The sequence below is a fragment of the Poromitra crassiceps genome (assembly GCF_964638095.1).
Source record: "Poromitra crassiceps genome assembly, chromosome: 3".
In the NCBI taxonomy this organism is placed as follows: Eukaryota; Metazoa; Chordata; class Actinopteri; order Beryciformes; family Melamphaidae; genus Poromitra; species Poromitra crassiceps.
Window position 1 is genome coordinate 78,066,771 of NC_139625.1, and position 20,354 is coordinate 78,087,124.

Sequence of the window (20,354 nt, forward strand, 5' to 3'; positions counted from 1 at the left end):
GTAAGTCTTTACAGCCACAACAACCACAACAAGTAAACCTATGCCTGATGTAAGTCTTTACAGCCACAACTACCACAACAACCACAACAAGTAAACCTGCCGCCTGCTCTAAGCCTTTACAGCCACAACAATCACAACAAGTAAACCTGCCTGCTGTAAGCAGTGCTGGAGAGGAATGTGTTCACATTATCATTTGCACAAAGGCATTGGATGTACAAAACCTATTCGCTGCTGCTTTTTGTGTTTAATTAGCTTAACTTCTCATTAACTGAAAACCACATGAAGGGCGAAACAAGGGCATACACTAGTCTTCAGAATTCACCTGCATTCAGAGATGGGAAGTAACTGAGTACAAATACTTCATTACTGTACTTAAGAAGGATTTTCAGGTATCTGTACTTTACAGAGTATTTATTTTTCTGACAACTTTTGACTTTTACCCCCTACACTTTAACGGAACACTCCACTGATTTTCAACCTTCTTTGTATCATTATAAAGTCAGTAGTATATCCGAGAACTTTAAAGAGTTTTGCAGGCATTCATTTAGTTTGAGTTATTGAGAGTTAATTTGATTTAAGTTGTGGACCAGTGATATCATTTGTGCATGAATGATATCACTGGTCCACAACTTCACTCAAATCTGCTCTCAATAACTCTCAAACTAAATGAATGTTGTTTGTCTGTCTCTCGTCTCGCGCTCCCCCAGCTTTTATGGATTCTGTGCACATTTTTTGTGGCAGTTTAGTACAAGATCTGGTCCAGGCAACATACATATCAAAGACTGCAGGATACTTTGCTGAAGATTTCCAGGCACTTAAGTTCGGTAGGGTAAAGAACTTCCTAAGTGTGAAGCGCAACCCTCTTTTTCAAATCAGACATTCATATTCCTCTCTTATCTCCTTCATGTCAGACCTACTTCACAGATCAAGGTTTAAAGCTACAACATGAAAACGCCACAAGATTATTTGTTATTATTATTATTATTATTATTATTATTATTATTATTATTATTATTATTATTATTATTATTATTATTATTTTGATAAGGTTGTTGGTTCAATTCCAGCATCATGGCTTGTGAAGCAGTGATGCTTCTTTATCATCAGTAGGTTGAACACTGATATCAATAAGCTGATGAAGGAACCCGACAGTGTCTGACTCTAGCTCAGTCAGATAGTAGTAGTAGTAGTAGTTTATTTGACACAATGTAAAATCCACATAAAAAAGCTTCAAATGAAGACAGTTTACATACTTTAACACATGCCGAGGATTAAGTACACAATAAAGCCAAAGGCTTATTTCCATTGTGATCCTCTTGATAAACAGCTGCTTGTTGTGTAGCCATACCTGTCAACACTCCCGATTTACGCGAGAGTCTCCCTCTTTTTAACACTTTTCCCCGCTGTGCTCCTGATTGGTAATTTATGAAAATGGATGAAATAGATCCAAGAAGAAGAATATTCGCTCAAATTTCAGTCCACTTTGTGTAGTGCGATACCTTCCTGTTTCTAACCACTAGCCTCATTAGCAAACATGCATTTTGCAAACTTTGACATCCTGTCTCACTTGCCTCTGCAGACTATAGTCCTGCAGATTTATTATATCTCTCCGTATTGTTTCTACAGTGACAGTCTGAGCGTTGGTTCGATCCCCAATGGAGGAGACATACACACCATACACAAATTACTAATCAAAGTATTAGTCTTTATGCATCTTAAAACATGTTTGGAGGGAATCTTTTAAGTTTAATTGTATTTGAATGTTAATATGTTAATATGATGTGAGTTTCTATTAGCTTTGCACAGAAACAGATGGTAGAAATACTTTACTTCATTACATTTCAGAGCATGTACTTACAAAAAAACTTTTATTTGAGTAAACAAGTTGAATCAGTACTTCTACTTCTACCAGTCTTTTTACACAAGTAACTGTACTTCTATTTAAGTAAAGAATGTGTGTACTTTCCCCATCTCTGCAGACGGACCACAAACGACTCAAAGCATGTCCATCACCCACTTCCTACTTGGAACCATATGCTCCGCCCCTCCTCTTGAAGCACCAATAGGAGGCCACCACGACAGACTGTCACCTCTCAGAGAAAAGCCTGCCCACCCACAGAAACATCCTCCAGAAATGTACAGTATATTGATAAGAAACATGAATGTACCTTAACCACATCTCATTTTGCTGAATGTAGACATGAGAGATCTGATTTATAAGTGGTTATTACGCACACACGAACAATATAATTGATTTCCTCCAAATCTCTGTAATGTATCAAAAGCTAAAACTCGTTATCATTTTCAAAGATAAGATAAGATTTTCATAACATAACTCATGATGAGGTTGACAGATGATCATAGATATTGATTTGTTTTCATAATCTTTTCACATTTTTGTTTCATGCGCCCAAGAGTTTTTCTCTGAAGGATTTAGAAAGGAGTTAGAAGTGGCTTTCGAGGCTTTGGAGTCGAATATGCCCAAAGCACCACCTGCACTGAAACTTTGCACTGTTAATTTACTGCAGTTATGATTTGCACATCTCCATACCTCTGGATGTATAGACTGCCACTGTACTGTATGTGTGTGTACTGCCTCCCCGTGCCTATAGGGGCATTGTATGTTTAGCATAATGCACATGAGGCGTCAATCTTGAAGAGGAACTAAACCCCAAATCTCACTAGTATAACAAGGCGAGGGGTGCAGCGATGCACGGCGCGGCTCACGTTGAGCAGGCAATTGAGCAAAGCTTGCGAGCTGCGAAGTGTGTGAGTCACGTGACGTTAACCAGGAACGCGCCAAGCGCACAATATTTGTAGTCTGTATAAGCCTGACATCTACTGGTAAAAAGCACGCTACTGAAATGTCCATCTTCTATTGGCAACGTATGATATCTTAAGTGGAATTCATCATTGGGCGTCAAAGTAGAGAGCTGCGCGGGCCTGAAATTTCGGCCCGAGCCCTCCCCGGCCCGTGACATGCAGATCCGTGCCCGGTCCGGCCCGGAGGAGTTATAAAATTAATTGGCCCGAGCCCGTTGCAAGGCCCGAAGCCAATATTACGATATAATGACACATCTCTCTCCCTCTCTGTTCCGCGTGCTGCGTCGCCGCGCGGCCGTCCTGCACAGCCTCTCTCTGTCTGTCTCTCTATTTGACTCTCTCTCTCTGTGTTCGGGAGTGGTCCGCTCGCTGTACATGGACGGACACGGCACAAACGGCTTGTTTTTTCTCTCTATCTCTCTTCGGGAGCTGTCTACAGCTACTAACGTCACGTGAGGGTCTGTGTGTGACTGTGTGGCTGGGGGAGTGTCTGTGCACTGCTCCTCTTTGTCTGACTGTGCTCTGCTGTGTCAAATCAAGCGAGTACGCTAATACAACATTATTTAATTGAATTATTGAAACGGCCCGACCCCGGCCCGGACCTATTAATAAAAAATAAATAAAAAACAAGCCCGGCCTCGGCCCGTTTTGGTCGGCCCGAGGGGCCCGTGAGGGTACCCTCGGGTTTGCAGCTCTCTACGTCAAAGCCCTCGCTGAATGAGCCAAGTGCTGCGCCGCGGCTGGCGAGCCTGCCGGCACAGCTGATGTGCAGCTCCCCAAAAATGTGACTTGACGCAGCTGACGCGAATAGCGCAATTATAATATAATGTGGATGCGGTGATAACAGGAGAGAATGAAAGCTATGACCAAGTATATGCACTACATTCTCTCCTTGGGCTAACTTCTAGTCATTGAAATCCTAGTGAAATCACACAATTTACTCATTTTGCTGGGGACTCCCCTGCGACCCGTCGTCAAGCTGACGTTCGAGTATATAGGTCTAGCTGCCGTCGGCAAGGCTCTAAGTCAAGGCTGACGTTGGTGCATGTAAAAGCCTTTAAGAAAATGTTTTTTCTTCACTTTCATGTATGATCGTATGAATGTTCACAACAATGTGCGATCAGTGCACCTGCTTGAGTGTAAAGCTGGTCAGAAAGAGAACATTTGTTTTCCGGTCATAAATTTCACAATAAAAGCCCCTGCAACACGACCGTTTTGAAAACGTTTGGTGACGGTTGGTTCTAACGGTTGTGTTTCAGCAAGTAAAACAACTTGGTTGGGAGTTTATTGTTAAGGTTATGCTTATGGTTTGGATTAGGCTTAAATGACAAAAATGTTAAATGTGACTTCCAGTTGAAATGTAGACTTTGAACATGCTGGGACTCAACACTCGGTCCCGGCGTGAAAAGGCGAGGGTTGACATTACCTGGGTTATTATAGTGCATTACTTTTCGTGGCTGATCTTTGGTGCCTGCAGGTGGGGATATCACATGGCCGGCACCAAATATCAGCCAATGGAAGCAGGACATTCAGTAGCATGCTTTTTCCCATTAGATGTCAGATTTTACACAAGTGTGGTTTGGGGTTTAGTTGCTTTTCAAATCAGCATACATAAATTATAAGCTTGTATTCACATTTTTGTGTGTGTGAGGTGAACTGTACCCAGTGAAGTTACCAATGAAGCATGTAAAGTGAGAGGTGCTGTTGTAAAGCAGAAGGACTTGTGATGGACTGTGTTGCACCGGGACTGTGTTGCACAGGGACTCTGACCAGCCAATCAGATGTTTCCTAGACTTGGCGGGGGGCGGTGCCGCAGTCCTGACTGCAATGATTTCATCTGAGTACAATCCACTTGATCGAATGTCCAGAATATGTGGCAAAAATTACAACATTGCTTTTTATGGTAACGCCTTACAATAGGGTACACACAATTTACAGTAGTTATATGGAACTAATGAGGAACTATTTAATAATGATTAGTTAATCATTAGTTAATGATCAGTTTGTGAGTATAGTATTTAATCATTACTTAATTAATGTGCATTCACTTAATTTATGATTTTCTTGAAGCAAGTACCGGTAGTACCGTTACTTGCTTCAAGAAAATCATAAATTATCGCTCCTACTGTATTTGGCAAATTTATCACACTTTTTAAGACCCAATCGAAAATAATTTGTCGAGGATATAAGTTGTTGCTTTTTCAAAAGTTGCCATAGTCAGATTGTAATTCTCTCTCAATGAGAAAACACTGGATGTCTGTGCTGCAAGTTGAGCATGTTTTTGAATGTACATAATGATCTCAATGAATATTTCCTTTGTTAAAGTAAGATGATTTGAGCTGCTAAGGGCGGTGATACACAGGAAAACAGAACCCAAGGAGTTGCCTCAGCATTGTTGGCTTAATAATCACACCAACTTGGAAACTGTAAAAATCAATGCAAAAAGTAATTTAGTCTATTATTGTTTCCAATGCAAATCAACTTGTTTGAAGAATTTAGTAGAATCCAAAGTAATTTTCTTGACAGCAGTGCACTGATCTCTGAGTGTGTGATTGTTTCCACCAAAAATGCTTGATTTTGCGTTTTTGTTGTCCCCCCCCCAAATTGAATGCAATTTGCATGTTATGTTCAGTTTTATGTGATTTTTTTCTGGTAAAATTGCCATCCCCTGCAAATATTGAGGAGATTGATTGAATTTGCATGAATTATTATAAAATCTTGGAGGGACTGAAGAACATTTGAAGGCTGAATATGAGCCTAAGATGGAATAGTTTATTTGGATACATTTTTGAACCGTGGCTCACTTTTTTTACCTGCTAATTTGCCCCAGAAAGTAGCGTGTGCATCACCGCTCTAAGCCTACAGTATTTATCTACTTATTTATTCAATGTTTCTACAGTATGTACTGCAGACTGGCTGTCAGGTGTTGGTTTAACTGAGGTGGCCACTGGCCAGCCACAGGCAGACTGAAGGAGAGTGAGCCTGCTGTATGTGACTAATAAAGGAATATAAATGCATGGAGAGCTTGTGTTAAAGGCATGCTCAGGGACATGAGGCTGAACCGTGGTTGTAACCGGATGTGAGCATTTGTGATTGCAAATTTTCTTTTCTTTTTAAATAATCCACCAAGTCCCCTTTGTTTCTTTTGGCTGTGGCATCATAACTCTGAACATACCTTTAATTGATGGAATTAAAACTATAATAAAGATATATCTATTTAACTTTATGTTTTTGTTGTTTTGCTTATTAAGGTTAAAGCCCCGAGGGGGCCGACCTGGTTTGTTATTAACTTTCCTTCTGCCACATTGGTGCAAATTCCCGTGAGTTGGTACATCACAGTGACATGAAATTTGGCCCAATGACATATCCTATTGGTAACCATTACTAGGTCCAGAAATATGAACCCAATCAGCCTGAAGATGGCGCTATAATTGTTGTTAAAGTTGTTAAAGGCCATAACTTCCACACCGTAAGCCTGATTTTCACAAAACTCAAATTATACATGTGACCATTATACTCTATAACTGTGTAATTTAGACCCTCAAGTTCCACCTGGAGTGGTTTTGAGATATTGCAAAAGTTTTGAAAAACACATTTTCGACATCTCCTCCATAGACTGTAGCAACTATAGACCAAGCTCATTAAAAACTGAAATATTTTTATCCTGTAGTTTAGAAGATATTAATTTTTTTAAGTTGAGAGAGAGCATGGCCTGTCAACTAAATAGTCGACCGATTGTCTAATCAATCATCACACAACTTTTTTGACCAGCTATCATCAATGACCATGTGCCAAAAACTGGCACATTTTTATCACTTCCTCCTACACCTGTTGTCTGATGACCACCAAACTTTTTCTGTAGCATTGTCATTAAAAACTGCCGTTACTGGCGTTTTGAAGATTTGAATTTTTAATGTTGAGAGAAATCATGGCCTAGCTACATTGTCATAACCTCATGATGACGCATTGTCCAATCATCACGAAACTCGGTGAACATGTTCAGATTCATCAATGACCATGTGTGAAAAGCTGTTTTAGGATTGAACACTAGGGGGTGCCACAAATTAAAAAGGAAGGATAGTTGGACCATGTCCTCAAAACCACAACACATGCCAATAGCTCCTAGCACCTTTTTCTAGGGGCTTGAACCCCATTGTGACTATATTTCTGTTGTTTTGTTTCAAAATGAGATAGCCACCTTGTGAAGATATCTTGCCATGATATAATCTTTAATCCCTATACATATATTTCCCTCTGTAACATTGCACATTATCATTTCAGTTCTGGACAGAAAAGACAAATGGGGTATTTTGGTCAGGTCACAAGTAAATTAATAAAAAATAAAATCAATAAATAATAGAAAAATCTTCTTCACACAATCACATATAAAGTTCTACATATTGAATACAACAATGTAACAAGACAGTTAAACCATTGTATCTGTACAAATAGTTGTTCACGTGTCTTTCACATATTTCACATACGTTATGGTATACTGCACTTTTGGCCAACATACAGAAAAGAGACGGGTTCCTGATGGAACCCTGGTTCTCTGAGTCTTTAGAGACGGGTTCCTGATGGAACCCTGGTTCTCTGAGTCTTTAGAGATGGGTTCCTGATGGAACCCTGGTTCTCTGAGTCTTTAGAGGCCCAAAGAGCGAAGACACTCCTCCGTAAGCTTGTCTTTTCTGGACCTGGCTCAAATAATATGAGAAAATAATATCTAGAGCATGAATACCATGTCCTTTTGGTTTACTGCACCAGATAGAATTCATTGAGAGGACAGAATACCAAATTGACTGTCTGAACTTTGTTCTTATGTTTCTTATGTTTTCCTATATAGGACCAAGCAGGTTAAAATAAATGCAAATAATTATTCGCAATTACAAATAGTATTTGACCCAGTTGTGGTGTTTTCACAGGAAGTTCCTTTTCTCTCGCATTCAAGATGCTGGCAGACAATATTTATGTTATAAAGCCAACACACCAACCCGATATCACGCCAAGGCATGTACAGTAAAGTAAAGCATGTACAGTAATAGACTCGTCACTTCCAGCGACGGAGGGTTTGAATCACAAGTCAGCATTTCTAGGTTTTGCCACAAGAAAATGTTGTGGCTCCAATAGTATCATGGCCGAAGTCCGGCTGTCTGCGTGCATTGGTGCATCGTTGAAAATATCACCCCACGAGTTGTGTCACGCAAATAAGGAGGTCCATGGTTGGTCAATTCATACGTCTGTCGTGCATTTTATTCTGGTCTTAGCGGGCGGTCCTTAACCACTTTCAAGAGTTGTCTACCAGATGTAGATATCTATGGCTGGCTACTTCGAGACTACGCGATGCTTTGCCCCTGTCCAGCGTGAAACACCATCTCCCAGAGTGAGCAGCTACTGCAGCGCTGCCCAGCCCGGCGGGTCGATCCACCACGAGCCGCTCAGCTCTAGCCTTGGGTCAACAGCCCAGTGGAACCGGGCCTGCTGAGACTTGGTGTAACCGATGGTTACTTGGTTACGGTTAGGGTTATGGTTTGGGTAGGGGTTAAAAATGGAACAAATGCCTCGAGGCGAACCCACTTCTCTCGCTTGTTCTCTTGGTTTAAAGATGAGAATGCTATCGCAGGTCTGCCCATCTTATCGCTTCTCCCTTGCTTGTTTTGTGGCTACTTGAATGTCACATATCCGTGGCGTCATGCGTGCCTAGGCGAACCAAAACGTGACACTGGCACGCCGTGGCACAGTGCCCAGGCGGCACTATACATGCTTTGGCGTGATACTGGGCTGAACACACACTGCACACTTTACTGCAGAGAAGAAAACAAACTTCAGTCGACGTTACAAACAACAATGTTTGGCTTGGAGTTTGTCACCAAAGCATCTTTTCTTCCAGTTCACCTTTGCAGCATTCACTTACAACGGCACAAAAACTCACTTTGGTCGAAAGATGCTTGTGGGAAACCAGGCTCTGGTCGGTCAATCCAGTTTCAACACAGATTCACACATGCATTCTCAGACTTTCGCACAAGCACGCAGCGTAGCCACGTGCACTCCAGCTACACACAAACACCCACGGGAAGGAACGGGCTCATCCCTATGTTCCCTCAGCCCTACATGTATGTTCCCTCAGCATCAGGGTTAGAAGGTAGGTTTATGTACACAAAATGTCTTTCCGCAGGGCAAAGGCATGACCCACTCTACTCTGCCTCTGATTGGGTGCATGGGGAGTGCTGATTGGTTAGATTTAGGCACGGGGAGTGATGATTGGTTAGATTTAGTCATGGGGAGTGATGATTGGTTAGGTTTCGGCATGGGGAGTGATGATTGGTTAGGTTTAGGCATAAGGAGTGATGATTGAGGTTAGGGTAAAATATCAGGATAAGCCAATCAGAGGCAGAGTAGGGCAGGTCATGCCTTCCCCATTCTGGGGAAAGACATATCACATTTGGTACTGAACTGAGGGAACATAGCGCTGAGGGGGAATATAGGGCTGAGGGAACATAGGGTTGAGGGAACACAGACACGCTCCCAAACGAACGCCGGAGTGAAACGTACGCGGTGTCCGTTTGGCTCTCTACACCCAGGAGTCGGGGGAGCCGGTGTACTTGCTCGCCCTGTTGGAAGGCCTCCGTGTGGTGGAGTAGAAGTCCACGTAGTTTGTGTTGGCTTTGAATCTGAGGGACTGGCTGGCGTAGCCCTCGGGGGAGGTCGGGGTCAGCTGCACCGGCTCGTCCTCGTACCGCTCCTCCCCGTAGCCTTGAGGGGATGACAGGTACATTCTATAGCTGTTGTAGTTATTCCTGTCTGGCTCGTCATAGAATGGCTCTGGATGCTGCCAGAAGAAAAACGTTATGTTAAGTTCATTTATACAAAAGTTAGTTCCGCAATTTGATTGGACAAGAGGCATTCCAGCTGTGATGATGTTTCAGTATAACATCACTGGACGGTTTACTGCATGTATATCACTCCGCTACACAGCCATTCTAACGTAACATTGATTGGCTTGCGTTCAAACAGCGTTCACACCCAGGGACAACGATATGCATTTGACCTTAATTATGAACGGTAAGCTGAAATCATGAGGGGGGGAATTGAGTCAAATGTTTTTTCTAGGGTTGAATTATCTCACCTGGGACCTTCTTAGATCCTCTCCTGATTGGGAGGAATATGTCCCAATGAAATATGGGGTTTTCTTCTCAGACTCTGAAATGGAAAAATACAACACCAGAGAGAGCGGGAGAGAGAGAGAGAGAGAGAGAGAGAGAGAGAGAGAGAGACAGACAGACAGAGAGAGGGGGGGGGGGGTTAGCCCAAATACAGTTGATTTTGACATTTTGACACTTTAAGGATCATCACTTTGGATTGGATTGCTTATAATAATATAATATAATTAATATTATAAGCATAATAATAATAAATAATAATATAATATAATAATTATATATAATTAATAATACATTTTGAATGGCATCATTCAAATTTACTACCATTCTACCATGTAGAGAAGAAGACCACAACAAACAGTGGTCCACACATAGATCCCTGGGAAACACCCCATTACTACAAGTATTGCTGACCTGTGTACTGCTGCTTGTGTAAACTGTTGTCCCCGTAATACGTGTCGAGTTGCATAGATGACTGTGCCCTCTGGTAGTTTGAACTGTGTCTTCTTATCCCGAGCATCGCTGGAGAGGATGTTGCACTACCACCTGGCAAAAAAAACAACAACAGAAAAATGAAAACAAATAAAAAAATGATTAAAACCTTAATTCGTAACATTGTCTTCATTGTCTACTATGGGAGATTTGTTGTGGACACAATTCTAGTGTGTGTGTGTGTGTGTGTGTGTGTGTGTGTGTGTGTGTGTGTGTGTGTGTGTGTGTGTGTGTGTGTGTGTGTGTGTGTGTGTGTGTGTGTGTGTGTGTGTGTGTGTGTGTGTGTGTGTGAACCATGGAATGCTGTAATAGTATAGGAAATTTTAAATTAATTCAGAATTCAGAATTCAGAACTAACTATATGTATATCTGAATAATGACTTCTGATCATTGACCTCTGGTCATTATTTTGCCGTAAATACTGTAGTTTATTAATAGTTTTGTAGTTCTTTGCAGGCAACTATTTAGGCATGTTTACAGGTCGCACTTGTAAATGAGACTTCGGGTTCAATGTGATTTTACCTGTTTAACCCATTGATACCTGATGCAGCATTTGCGTGTGTATCCCTTTAAGACGGTTCGCGGTCTTAAAGGGATACACACACAAATGAGGGATATACACACAAATTCTGCATCAGGTATCAATGGGTTAAATAAAGGCTAAAAAATAAATAAATAAAAATGTCAGTATCTGATCGACTCGCTAGACTGCTGCTATTTGATATATAAATATTACATCACTTCATGCTTCTTTCCAGGAAACTTTCTAAGAAAATAACAGTTCCTTTCTAGGTGGAGCTGGAAAATAAGCTGTCTAGCTGGATGTCTGACCTGACTGGATGACGGGGGACATGTGCAGGGGGCTGGTGGGCAGGGTGGGCTGGGAGCGGTAGCGGTCTCGCTCCAGTGTGGAGACAGGAGTGACGAAGTGGGTGTAGTTCCATCCATCCTGCTTGTAGAGGCTCCTCAGCTCTCTGTACTGCCACAGAGTGTTCAACACCTGAGCTGCTGCCTTCACCACCTTCATCGAGTACCTGAGACACAACGACATGGAAACACATAGTTAAAACCAATTAAAAATGGCCTCAAAATTTTAAATTAAATTGAAGTGAAATGCATATAGAGTATCATATCAAACTTGAGTGTCATATTAACACATTGACTGCCAGACGTTTTTTTTTGCTGTAGATAGCTTCTGCCAAGCCGTTTTTTGAGGATTATGGCTCATTTTATAAGAGCCGAGGATTCGTTTCAGCTTGGAGTTTGTGAACATACAATATCTCAAAAGTACTAATAGAATGTGTACTTTCTCTGTCTAAAAGAGTTAGTTTGTAGAGTTAGTAGTTATGTAAGCATTAGCAGTTGAATACAGCATGGTTTTAGCGTGAAAAAGAATATTCAGAGATAAACGGCTTTTTGTGAAATTGGATGGAACTGTCACTTTAACCATTCATTTTTGTCTCTCTCTCTCCCTCCCCCTCTCGCTCTCTCTCTCTCTCTCCCTCCCTCTCGCTCTCCCTCCCTCTCTCTCTCTCTCTCTCTCTCTCTCTCTCTCTCTCCCTCCCTCTCGAGTTGCTTCAACTCCGCCCTCCGTGGGCGGACAAGCTTGTCACCAGTCAGTGCTTTGCTGCTCTCCTGTGCCTGTCTGCACAGCCGCTGTTTGAGGAAGTCGGGATGGACTCACTCGTTTGGAGTTTTGGTTGAGAGAAGCTTTTGCGATTCTGGTCATATTTATGCTGCGTGTTTCAAAGTGTGTTCGTCCACCTGTAATCTATCACCCGATCATAGTAGATCGGCTGAATCTATTATGTAAATTTGCAATCCCGCATCGCCAGCAATCAGCGCGAAAAGGAGAATGGCTGGGCTGAGAATGGCTTGACAAGTTAAAAAAATGCTTTCCTTCCTCTAGCAAGGAGAGCACTGTTGCCACTTAGTGGGTCGGTGGAATGGGTTGTAAACGTTCGGTGGCTCCAATAATTATATAAGAGATGTAAAAGGCTTAGATGCACAACCCACCGTCAAAAAAAAAAAATCGATGCCAAAAACGTGTAAACACGTTGTTGGCAGGGAACAGCTGGATTCTGAAAACGTGTTCATACGTTGTTGGCAGTGAATGAGTTAAGCATCCACCAACAGTTCCTTAAAAAAAGAACATTAATAACTATTATATATATTTTTTTATTTAACCTTTATTTAACCAGGTAAGTCATTAAGAACAAATTCTTATTTACAATGACGACCTGGCATTATAAAGCCCAGGGCAAAAACAGCTCATATGGCTACACCATTTATTGGGATTGTGGGGGTGTGTTCAGATCACAGTTGATTGACAGCTCCCTTTCATTGGCCTAAAACCACGTAACAGTCAGACCTAAAACCACGTACAGTAACTGCCTGGCCTAAAACCACGTAACAGCCAGACCTAAAACCACGTACAGTAACTGCCTGGCGTAAAACCACGTAACAGCCAGACCTAAAACCACGTACAGTAACTGCCTGGCCTAAAACCACGTAACAGCCAGACCTAAAAACACGTACAGTAACTGCCTGGCGTAAAACCACGTAACAGCCAGACCTAAAACCACATAACAGCCAGACCTAAAACCACGTAACTGCCTAGCCTAAAACCACGTAAAAGCCAGACCTACCACCACGTAACACCCTGGCCTAAATCCCACGTTAACAGCCAAACCTAAAACCACATAACAGCCAGACCTAAAACCACATAACAGCCAGACCTAAAACCACGTAACAGCCTGGGCCTGGGCCGTGTGGGATCGGTCAGCTGGGCCGACGTCACAAATAAAACGTGACTAACAGACACCGCCCGCCCGCTCAGCCGCCTTGGCAATTTGATTTGAGGATATGCCTGCCAGAGTATAATGGGGCAAGCTTGTATAATAGTATAGAGTATAATAGTATAGAGTATAATGGGGCAAGCTTGTATAATAGTATAGAGTATAATAGTATAGAGTATAATGGGGCAAGCTTGTATAATAGTATAGAGTATAATGGGGCAAGCTTGGCACCTGGTCCTCCGGTAAAAAGCAGATTATGACAGATATGGAAACGCTTTGTGCTCCCAAAAAACAATTCTGCTCTGAAAACAAGTATGGCGTCGTAGTAAATAAATGTGATACATGACTTGCTAAAATGCCAACATTAAGCTAGTTTGAACTTGTTTTGAGTTGAGGCGACAGAAGAGAGCATGTGTTTTCGTACCCCTTGCCTCGTCCTTTGCTGATGTCCACAAGCTTCTGGATGCCCCCGCTGTCGGCTAAAGCTTTGGCGTTGTCCATGTTGCGGCTGGCGACCTCGTGCAGTGTGCAGCAGACTGATGCCACCGTCTCGTCCGACAGCAGCGACGGACTGCCGCCGGGCAGCCGGTTCACCAGGTCCCGCATACCGTACTTCCCTGGAGGAGGAGACACACACATGGGCTTCGTTTAGACCGGTGAGTCTTAACCCAGTACTCAAATATTCACTATTCAATTATTTCCAGCTCGATTGTAAGTATTCACACAGCGGCCATTTCGATTGTGAAGATCATACAAACAACACAGATTCCCCACTGGACTGCCAAGTCTTCTGAACGATAGTGTCTACCATGCGCCACCATTGGGCCGACAAATCGATGTTACCTTAGCTCATGTTAAGGGGATTTTGCATGAAATAAGGGCTGAATTTACAGTATGTAAATGTCAGGGTATTTTAAGGGATTACTAGTCTCGCTAGCCAGCCTCTCTTCCCTTCCATCAGAGAGTCTGGCGCCGTGGAAACAGGCAACGGGGATCAGCCCGCCCCTGCTCTAAAGCTGCTCTCCCATTCGAGCGGCTGTTTCGGTGGCAGCAGGATATCCGCTCCCCCGCTTGCAAGCTCTGTCACGCTCTGTTCATTGGCTCCGACCATATGTCAATCAGAGCAGCTTCCGCTCCCATGTGTGTCGCTGTAATGCTCCCGCCGAACGCTAACTAGCTAGCGTAGAAAGCTAACGGCAGAAACCTACAGGCTAACTCATTGCTACACGCTGAAAATGGCAAGTTTTGAAGAAAATTTGGATTGTGCAATAAAGAAGGCCTGCTCGGCACTTTCGGTGGATGGTTGTAAAGATATCAAGAGAATATGTTTAGAACATTTGCTGTCTAACAGTGACTTTATGCCTGTGAGCTCTCCTCCTCCTGTGTAAATGTTCCGCCGACACAAGTTCCACCCCAAAACTATTTTCCAAGGGCACTAACGCTAAGCACCGCCCAAGACGAGGATGATTGGTTAACCCAAAGAGACCATTTTTTTCGCAATCCCACAATGGAAACCTGTGGCGCCAGACTCTCTGATGGAAGGGAAGAGAGGCTGGCTAGCGAGACTAAGGGATTACTGGTTCGTAGAGACCCTAGGTAGCTAGCTAAGTTCTTTACCTGCAGTACATTCAAGCCCTTGCCAAACAAGTTCACACAATGCTGATTAAGCCGCCAGGTAAATCTCTCCATATTTCACAGTATTTTTTATATAGTTGAATGTAGTTAAATGTAGTTTTTAAATATCCTGTCGGAGGCAACATTCCCGCGCTGGCCAGATGAGTGCAGAAAGCTCTGGTGCACAGAGCCGGCTGACTTCAGGTTAGCCTTCTGGTAACTTGAATAGGGATAAAAAAAAAAGTGAAACGATTCATTTTGTCGTTGATGCTCAAAACTATTTATCCACTGTTTTACAGCCGCAACAATAGCGAAGGGGTAGGCTACAGTGGAGCCTATGATGTAAGCACGTGTCGACAGTGTTTCTGTAATTACAATTAGTCGCAATTCCAGAAGGGGGAGATATAACAGTGCCACACTACTAGCCTGGTAAACCTTCCAGATCACGTGAACTCACATTTGTTTCATTCCGCGGATCCGTTTGGCCTCCAACCTGGTGTGGGCGTTTTCAGAAATTACAAAGTCCACGGGCCAATCAGGGACCTGCCTCGTAGTTTACATCATAACTGGTCAATCAGGGATGCCGCTGGCAAAACACTAATGGCTCTGCGGCTCCCGAAACAACAAGCTGCAACATTAACGTTTGTTGAGTAGAGTAAACACAGCCGTAAGTGCAGTTATTGCAGAAATAGACCCAATGACAATTAAACAAGAACAGGAGTATCCAGCAGAGTTTCTCTGATTGGCTGTAGGAGTTGTCTGTCAAGGCAAGTACTCCCACCCACTGCAATCACTGTGGACAGATTGGAGTCCAGACTGATACGTAGAGCCAAACAGGATGTGAGGTCACGTTCAGGATGATTGAACTAGATTGAACCAGGCTGCCGCACTACAGCTTTAAAGCAGTTGTGGTTGTTCTTCCCGAGATTTCTGGCTGATTTTATAGCAACTAGAAATCTGGCGCTCGATTCCTCGCGCTCGACGTACGTTGTCATAGTAACAACAACAACACATCGTTGTCTCTCAACAGGGCTCGCCTTTTCCTTCGGTACGTACTGCCTCGCTCATCTCATCTGCAGAATGAAATGTTCAACAGCTCGCTGCCTCATCTGCTGCTCATATTGGGCACATTCTTGTTAAATAATTATTTGATAGTAACACCAAAGTAAAACCAGAAATCCCAATATCGCAGGTGGTGTTGCTCCATGGTTTGTGTTTTGCGGATTCACTTGTGTTGTTCACTCAGCCCTCAGCCAGGCTAGAAGCCTGCTGGAGAGGAGAGATTTCCCTTCTCTATCCTGTCCAATAGATGAGTGACCATTTAGACCATGTGACATTGTTCAGAAAGTTTGGTGCGCTTGACAAATTGTGTGTGAAATGTGTGAAAGCGAACCGGACCAAATGAAAAATGCAACAAATGCAACTTCACCCCCCGGAATCGCACCGAGTCCACCAGCTTATATGTGAAAGCGACCTTAGCCAATTTTATCTAAGGAATGAATGTGTGTGTGTGTGTGCGCGCACGTGCACCTATGAGCTCCTTGTTCCTGCAGTCGAGGGCCATGTTGCGCAGGGCGGTGCTGACGGAGCAAACCACGCGGTCGCTCTCCATCCTCAGCAGCTCCACCAGGATGGGCAGACCCTTCTCCTTACGCACTGCCGCACGGATGTAGGCCGAGAACTGGACACACACACACACACACACACACACACACACACACACACACACACACACACACACACACACACACACACACACACACACACACACACACACACACACACACACACACACACAAACACACACACAAAGCAAATAGTAATAAATATGTTGCCCCCACCCACCACTGATGTAGATCTACCCTTGGTTTAGTCCCATTCATTGTCGATGGCACAAAGTCAACATTACAGGGTGCCAAACAAATGGATGGAAGGATGGAGACGACCCATAGGGGGACAATAACCACTTACCCTGCAGTGACCTCGGGCAGGAGCTGGATTATACGGTTCGTGGAAACAATGTTGAGTGCCTTACAAAACACAGACTCTGTTGTTATGGAGATATTAATGGGTTGAGGGTTCAATTCCCGCCTTTTAGACTTCAAAGCTAAAGGTTTTTGTGTTTGTGTCTGGAGGTTTTACACTTCCAGCTCATTTTCTTTGGTCTGTGTAAAACAAATCTTAAAAGTAACAAACCTGTGGAGACACAAACTGCTTTCCTGGAGATATTTTGACAAACCGTTTGGACCGTTTGAAGCGCTGTCGCCTCACAGCTAGAAGGTCCTGGGTTCGATTCCCACCTGGGATGCTGTGAGCGCTGAAGGAGCTGCGTGCCCGTCCGCATGTCCTCGAGTGCCCACAGTGCCGCCCGGGTGGGGTCGTCAAAAGGGCCTTTCTGTTTGGAGTTTGCATGTTCTCCCCGTGCCCCCTGGGGGTTTCCTTCATATAGGAACCCCACACCAAAACATGCAATATCCTGGTCGCTGAAGTGTTGCCTCCTCTGGTCGTTAGGGGCGCCTGTTCGGAGGGAGGGGAACTCGTTATATAATAGGGTGATCCTCCCACCTGCTATGTCCTACCGGTGAAGCTTCCCCTGTCAGGTGAAAAGAAGCGGCTGGCTACTGCCCATGTCTCGGCGGAAGCATGGAGCCAGTTTCGGCTCTCCCCAGATCGGCAGAGGGTGGAGCAGCAACCAGGATAAATAAATTAAAATGAGCACTAATGGGGGATGAAAAAAAATCCGGGGGGGGGAAGAGAGGGAAAAAAAGAAAGAAAAGAGAACCAAAAAACAGTGTTACCTTCCAGTTCCCGGCGGAGAGGTTTTGCAGCGACCCAGCGGCGCCCTCTAGCGTGGCGGGGTTTGAGCTCTCGGAGAGCAGGCTGAGATATGGCTTGACCACGGTGGGCTGCCACAGAAGCTCCGCCCCCCGCTGAGGGTGCGAGACTGGCCCCACGGTGTCCCACTGCTGGGGACAGGGATGTGGGTCATTTAGGGGGCATGCACAACAAGTATGTTCCTCAAAACATAATTATTATAATCGCAATTATAGCACAACTGTCCATAGATCATGATGTAAATGCACAAATACCATCCTTGCATCATCTACTGCAGGGGTTCCTAAACTTTTCAGACCAAATACCACTATGTACCAAACCAAATTTCCAAGGGACCATTTCCACTGCGGATACAAATTTTGTTCCCCCCATGAAATAAGATTTGCTAGTTTAACCATGCAATAGCATCAGAAAGGCTAAATAGCAACATACTGGTTCTAAACACACGCACACACACACAGTGGCGGACTGCATAATCGGGCACGTCGGGCAAATGCCCGGTGGCCTGGCCTGGCCTCACTGAACAGCAGGCCAGGCGCCGCCTACTGGTTTACTAGTGGTTTTATTACTTTATTCAGGTTTAAAGTGGGTGCATCTCATTGTAAAATTGGACTTGGCCCAAATTGGGCTTCAAACGGCCCAAATCGGGCTTCAAACAGCCCAAATCTGGCTTTAAACGACCCAAATCTGGCTTCAAACGGCCCAAATTGGGCTTCAAACGGCCCAAATTGAGCTTCAAACGCCCTTCGGACGCCGGCACGCGCGTCGGCCCGTATTGGCCTGGCCTGCTTGGTATCTAATGCCCGGCCTGAATTATGATCCCAGTCCGCCCCTGCACACACACACACACACACACACACACACACACACACACACACACACACACACACACACAACACACACACACACACACACACACACACACACACACACACACACACACACACACACACACACAACATTGAGCTGTGAAAAATCCCCTTTGAATTTTTTTTCCCCCTCAACACAATAACTTTGGAGTGTTATTTAGCCACCTTCCTGACAAGCTAGCATGACATGGTTGGTACCAATCAATGCCTTAGGTCTTCTAGTTTCATATGCTACCATAAGCTTCACTCTGGCTTTAAAAAATCAGCCCAAGCCTACTCCTCACGGTTATTGTGTATGTAAAAACTGTTGTCTGTTAAAAAAAAATAGAAAGAAAATGCAATGCTCTGGCGGACCACCAGGCAGAGCACCATGGACCACTGACCCAGTTTGGGAACCAAGTATGTACTGGAACGCAGTAACTGGCACAGGAGTAAATTTGGTCTTAGTATCAAAGTTAACTAACCCAAACGTATTAAAAAACTCTACAGGAAAGGCTGGAGACATCATACCTGTTGGTACCAAGCCAATTTTACACACCAATAATACTTTTAAGGCATTGAAAGATAATGAAATGGCACAAGGCTTTATAAACAGCCTATTAAATCAGGATCTCCTCACCTAAGGGGATCTCTATTGTGAATATAAATTGACTATGGTCTGTTTAATGACATTAAGAAATCGTCGCTGTCGGGCGTATGTCCCTTTTTTCACATTTTAATTTTTTGTCATAAATCAATGCCATTGGTCAACCTTCACGTCTCTCTGTGGGTTTTACTAAATTTAACCAGTGGAAAAGCATTAAAATGATCTTGTGAGTAAGTCTCGTAACTCCATTCGCCCTCAAATCGTCGCTCAAACCTCGATGCTCTACCCTACCTCCGTCTAAAGCCCCCCAGGCAGGAGTATAGAGACAGTCGGCATGTCTGGGAACGCCCATACAGGCTCTAGGAACACCCACAATAGACGCTGGGTTAGCTGGCTCCGCCTGGCTGGGGGCGTGGTCAGGGTGGGGTAAATCCCCCGTTCTATCCATTCAGCAAAGTTAGAATTTAGCTGATAGCCCAGCCCAGGCAGACACGGGATTTAACCACCACAGTAAACGCACATCTGAGCTAGGGCATTCACAGACTAGTCGACTAGTAAAACCACTAGTTGACACTGTGCTTAGTAGTCGACTAGTCGTTGTATGTAAGTATGTATTTACTTTCAATGCATTGTTTTTGTTTGGTTGTTTGTCCAATAGTCTTGTTTGTTCTTGGATTATTGTGTATCTTATGCAGTTTTCTTGTTTTGTTTTGTTCAATCGAATCGTGAGACACCCAAGGATTCACACGTCAGGCAACCACAAACTTAGACCTCGAGCTGACCTGTCACTCAGTAAAAGTGTCAGAACACAGAACAGACATAGCCAAGCCTGAAGTGACAGTAGTCGTGTTTCCATTACCGTCAGAAATGCGCAAAATCTAAATATCGCAATAGAAATTGGGTAATGGAAACACGTAAATTTCGAAAAAGCTCCCAAATATCGCAAAACGTTTTTGCGCTCTCATGAGGTGGTTTTTCAGACGTGTCGATATAGCAGTTTATCGCAAAAGTGTAATGGAAACAGATTTTCCGCATTTGCACGTCATGTGACCCATCTTCTCCTTTGGAAAATGAAAGGAAATTAGGGAGAAAGGGTTTGATAAACCGTGGCATGTTCTTTGTGGGGGATATGGGATATGGGATATGATAGTCCATGTATGTCGTGTAAATACCTCATGTT

At 43.7% G+C, this 20,354-nt stretch overlaps 1 protein-coding gene across 1 annotated transcript in view; it reads right to left on the reverse strand.

Moving 5' to 3' along the window:
• Window positions 1-9,391: 9,391 nt before the first annotated feature.
• LOC310773284 (plakophilin-4-like) overlaps window positions 9,392-20,354 on the reverse strand; it is a gene marked incomplete at both ends in the record, with an annotated part of 65,490 nt that continues 54,527 nt past the window's right edge. The window contains 7 exons of the mRNA XM_083633165.1: window positions 9,392-9,649; window positions 9,947-10,020; window positions 10,395-10,526; window positions 11,304-11,506; window positions 13,695-13,887; window positions 16,415-16,565; window positions 17,683-17,847. Of these exons, the coding sequence (XP_083489291.1) occupies window positions 9,392-9,649; window positions 9,947-10,020; window positions 10,395-10,526; window positions 11,304-11,506; window positions 13,695-13,887; window positions 16,415-16,565; window positions 17,683-17,847 (1,176 nt within the window). The remainder of the gene's footprint in view (window positions 9,650-9,946; window positions 10,021-10,394; window positions 10,527-11,303; window positions 11,507-13,694; window positions 13,888-16,414; window positions 16,566-17,682; window positions 17,848-20,354) is intronic.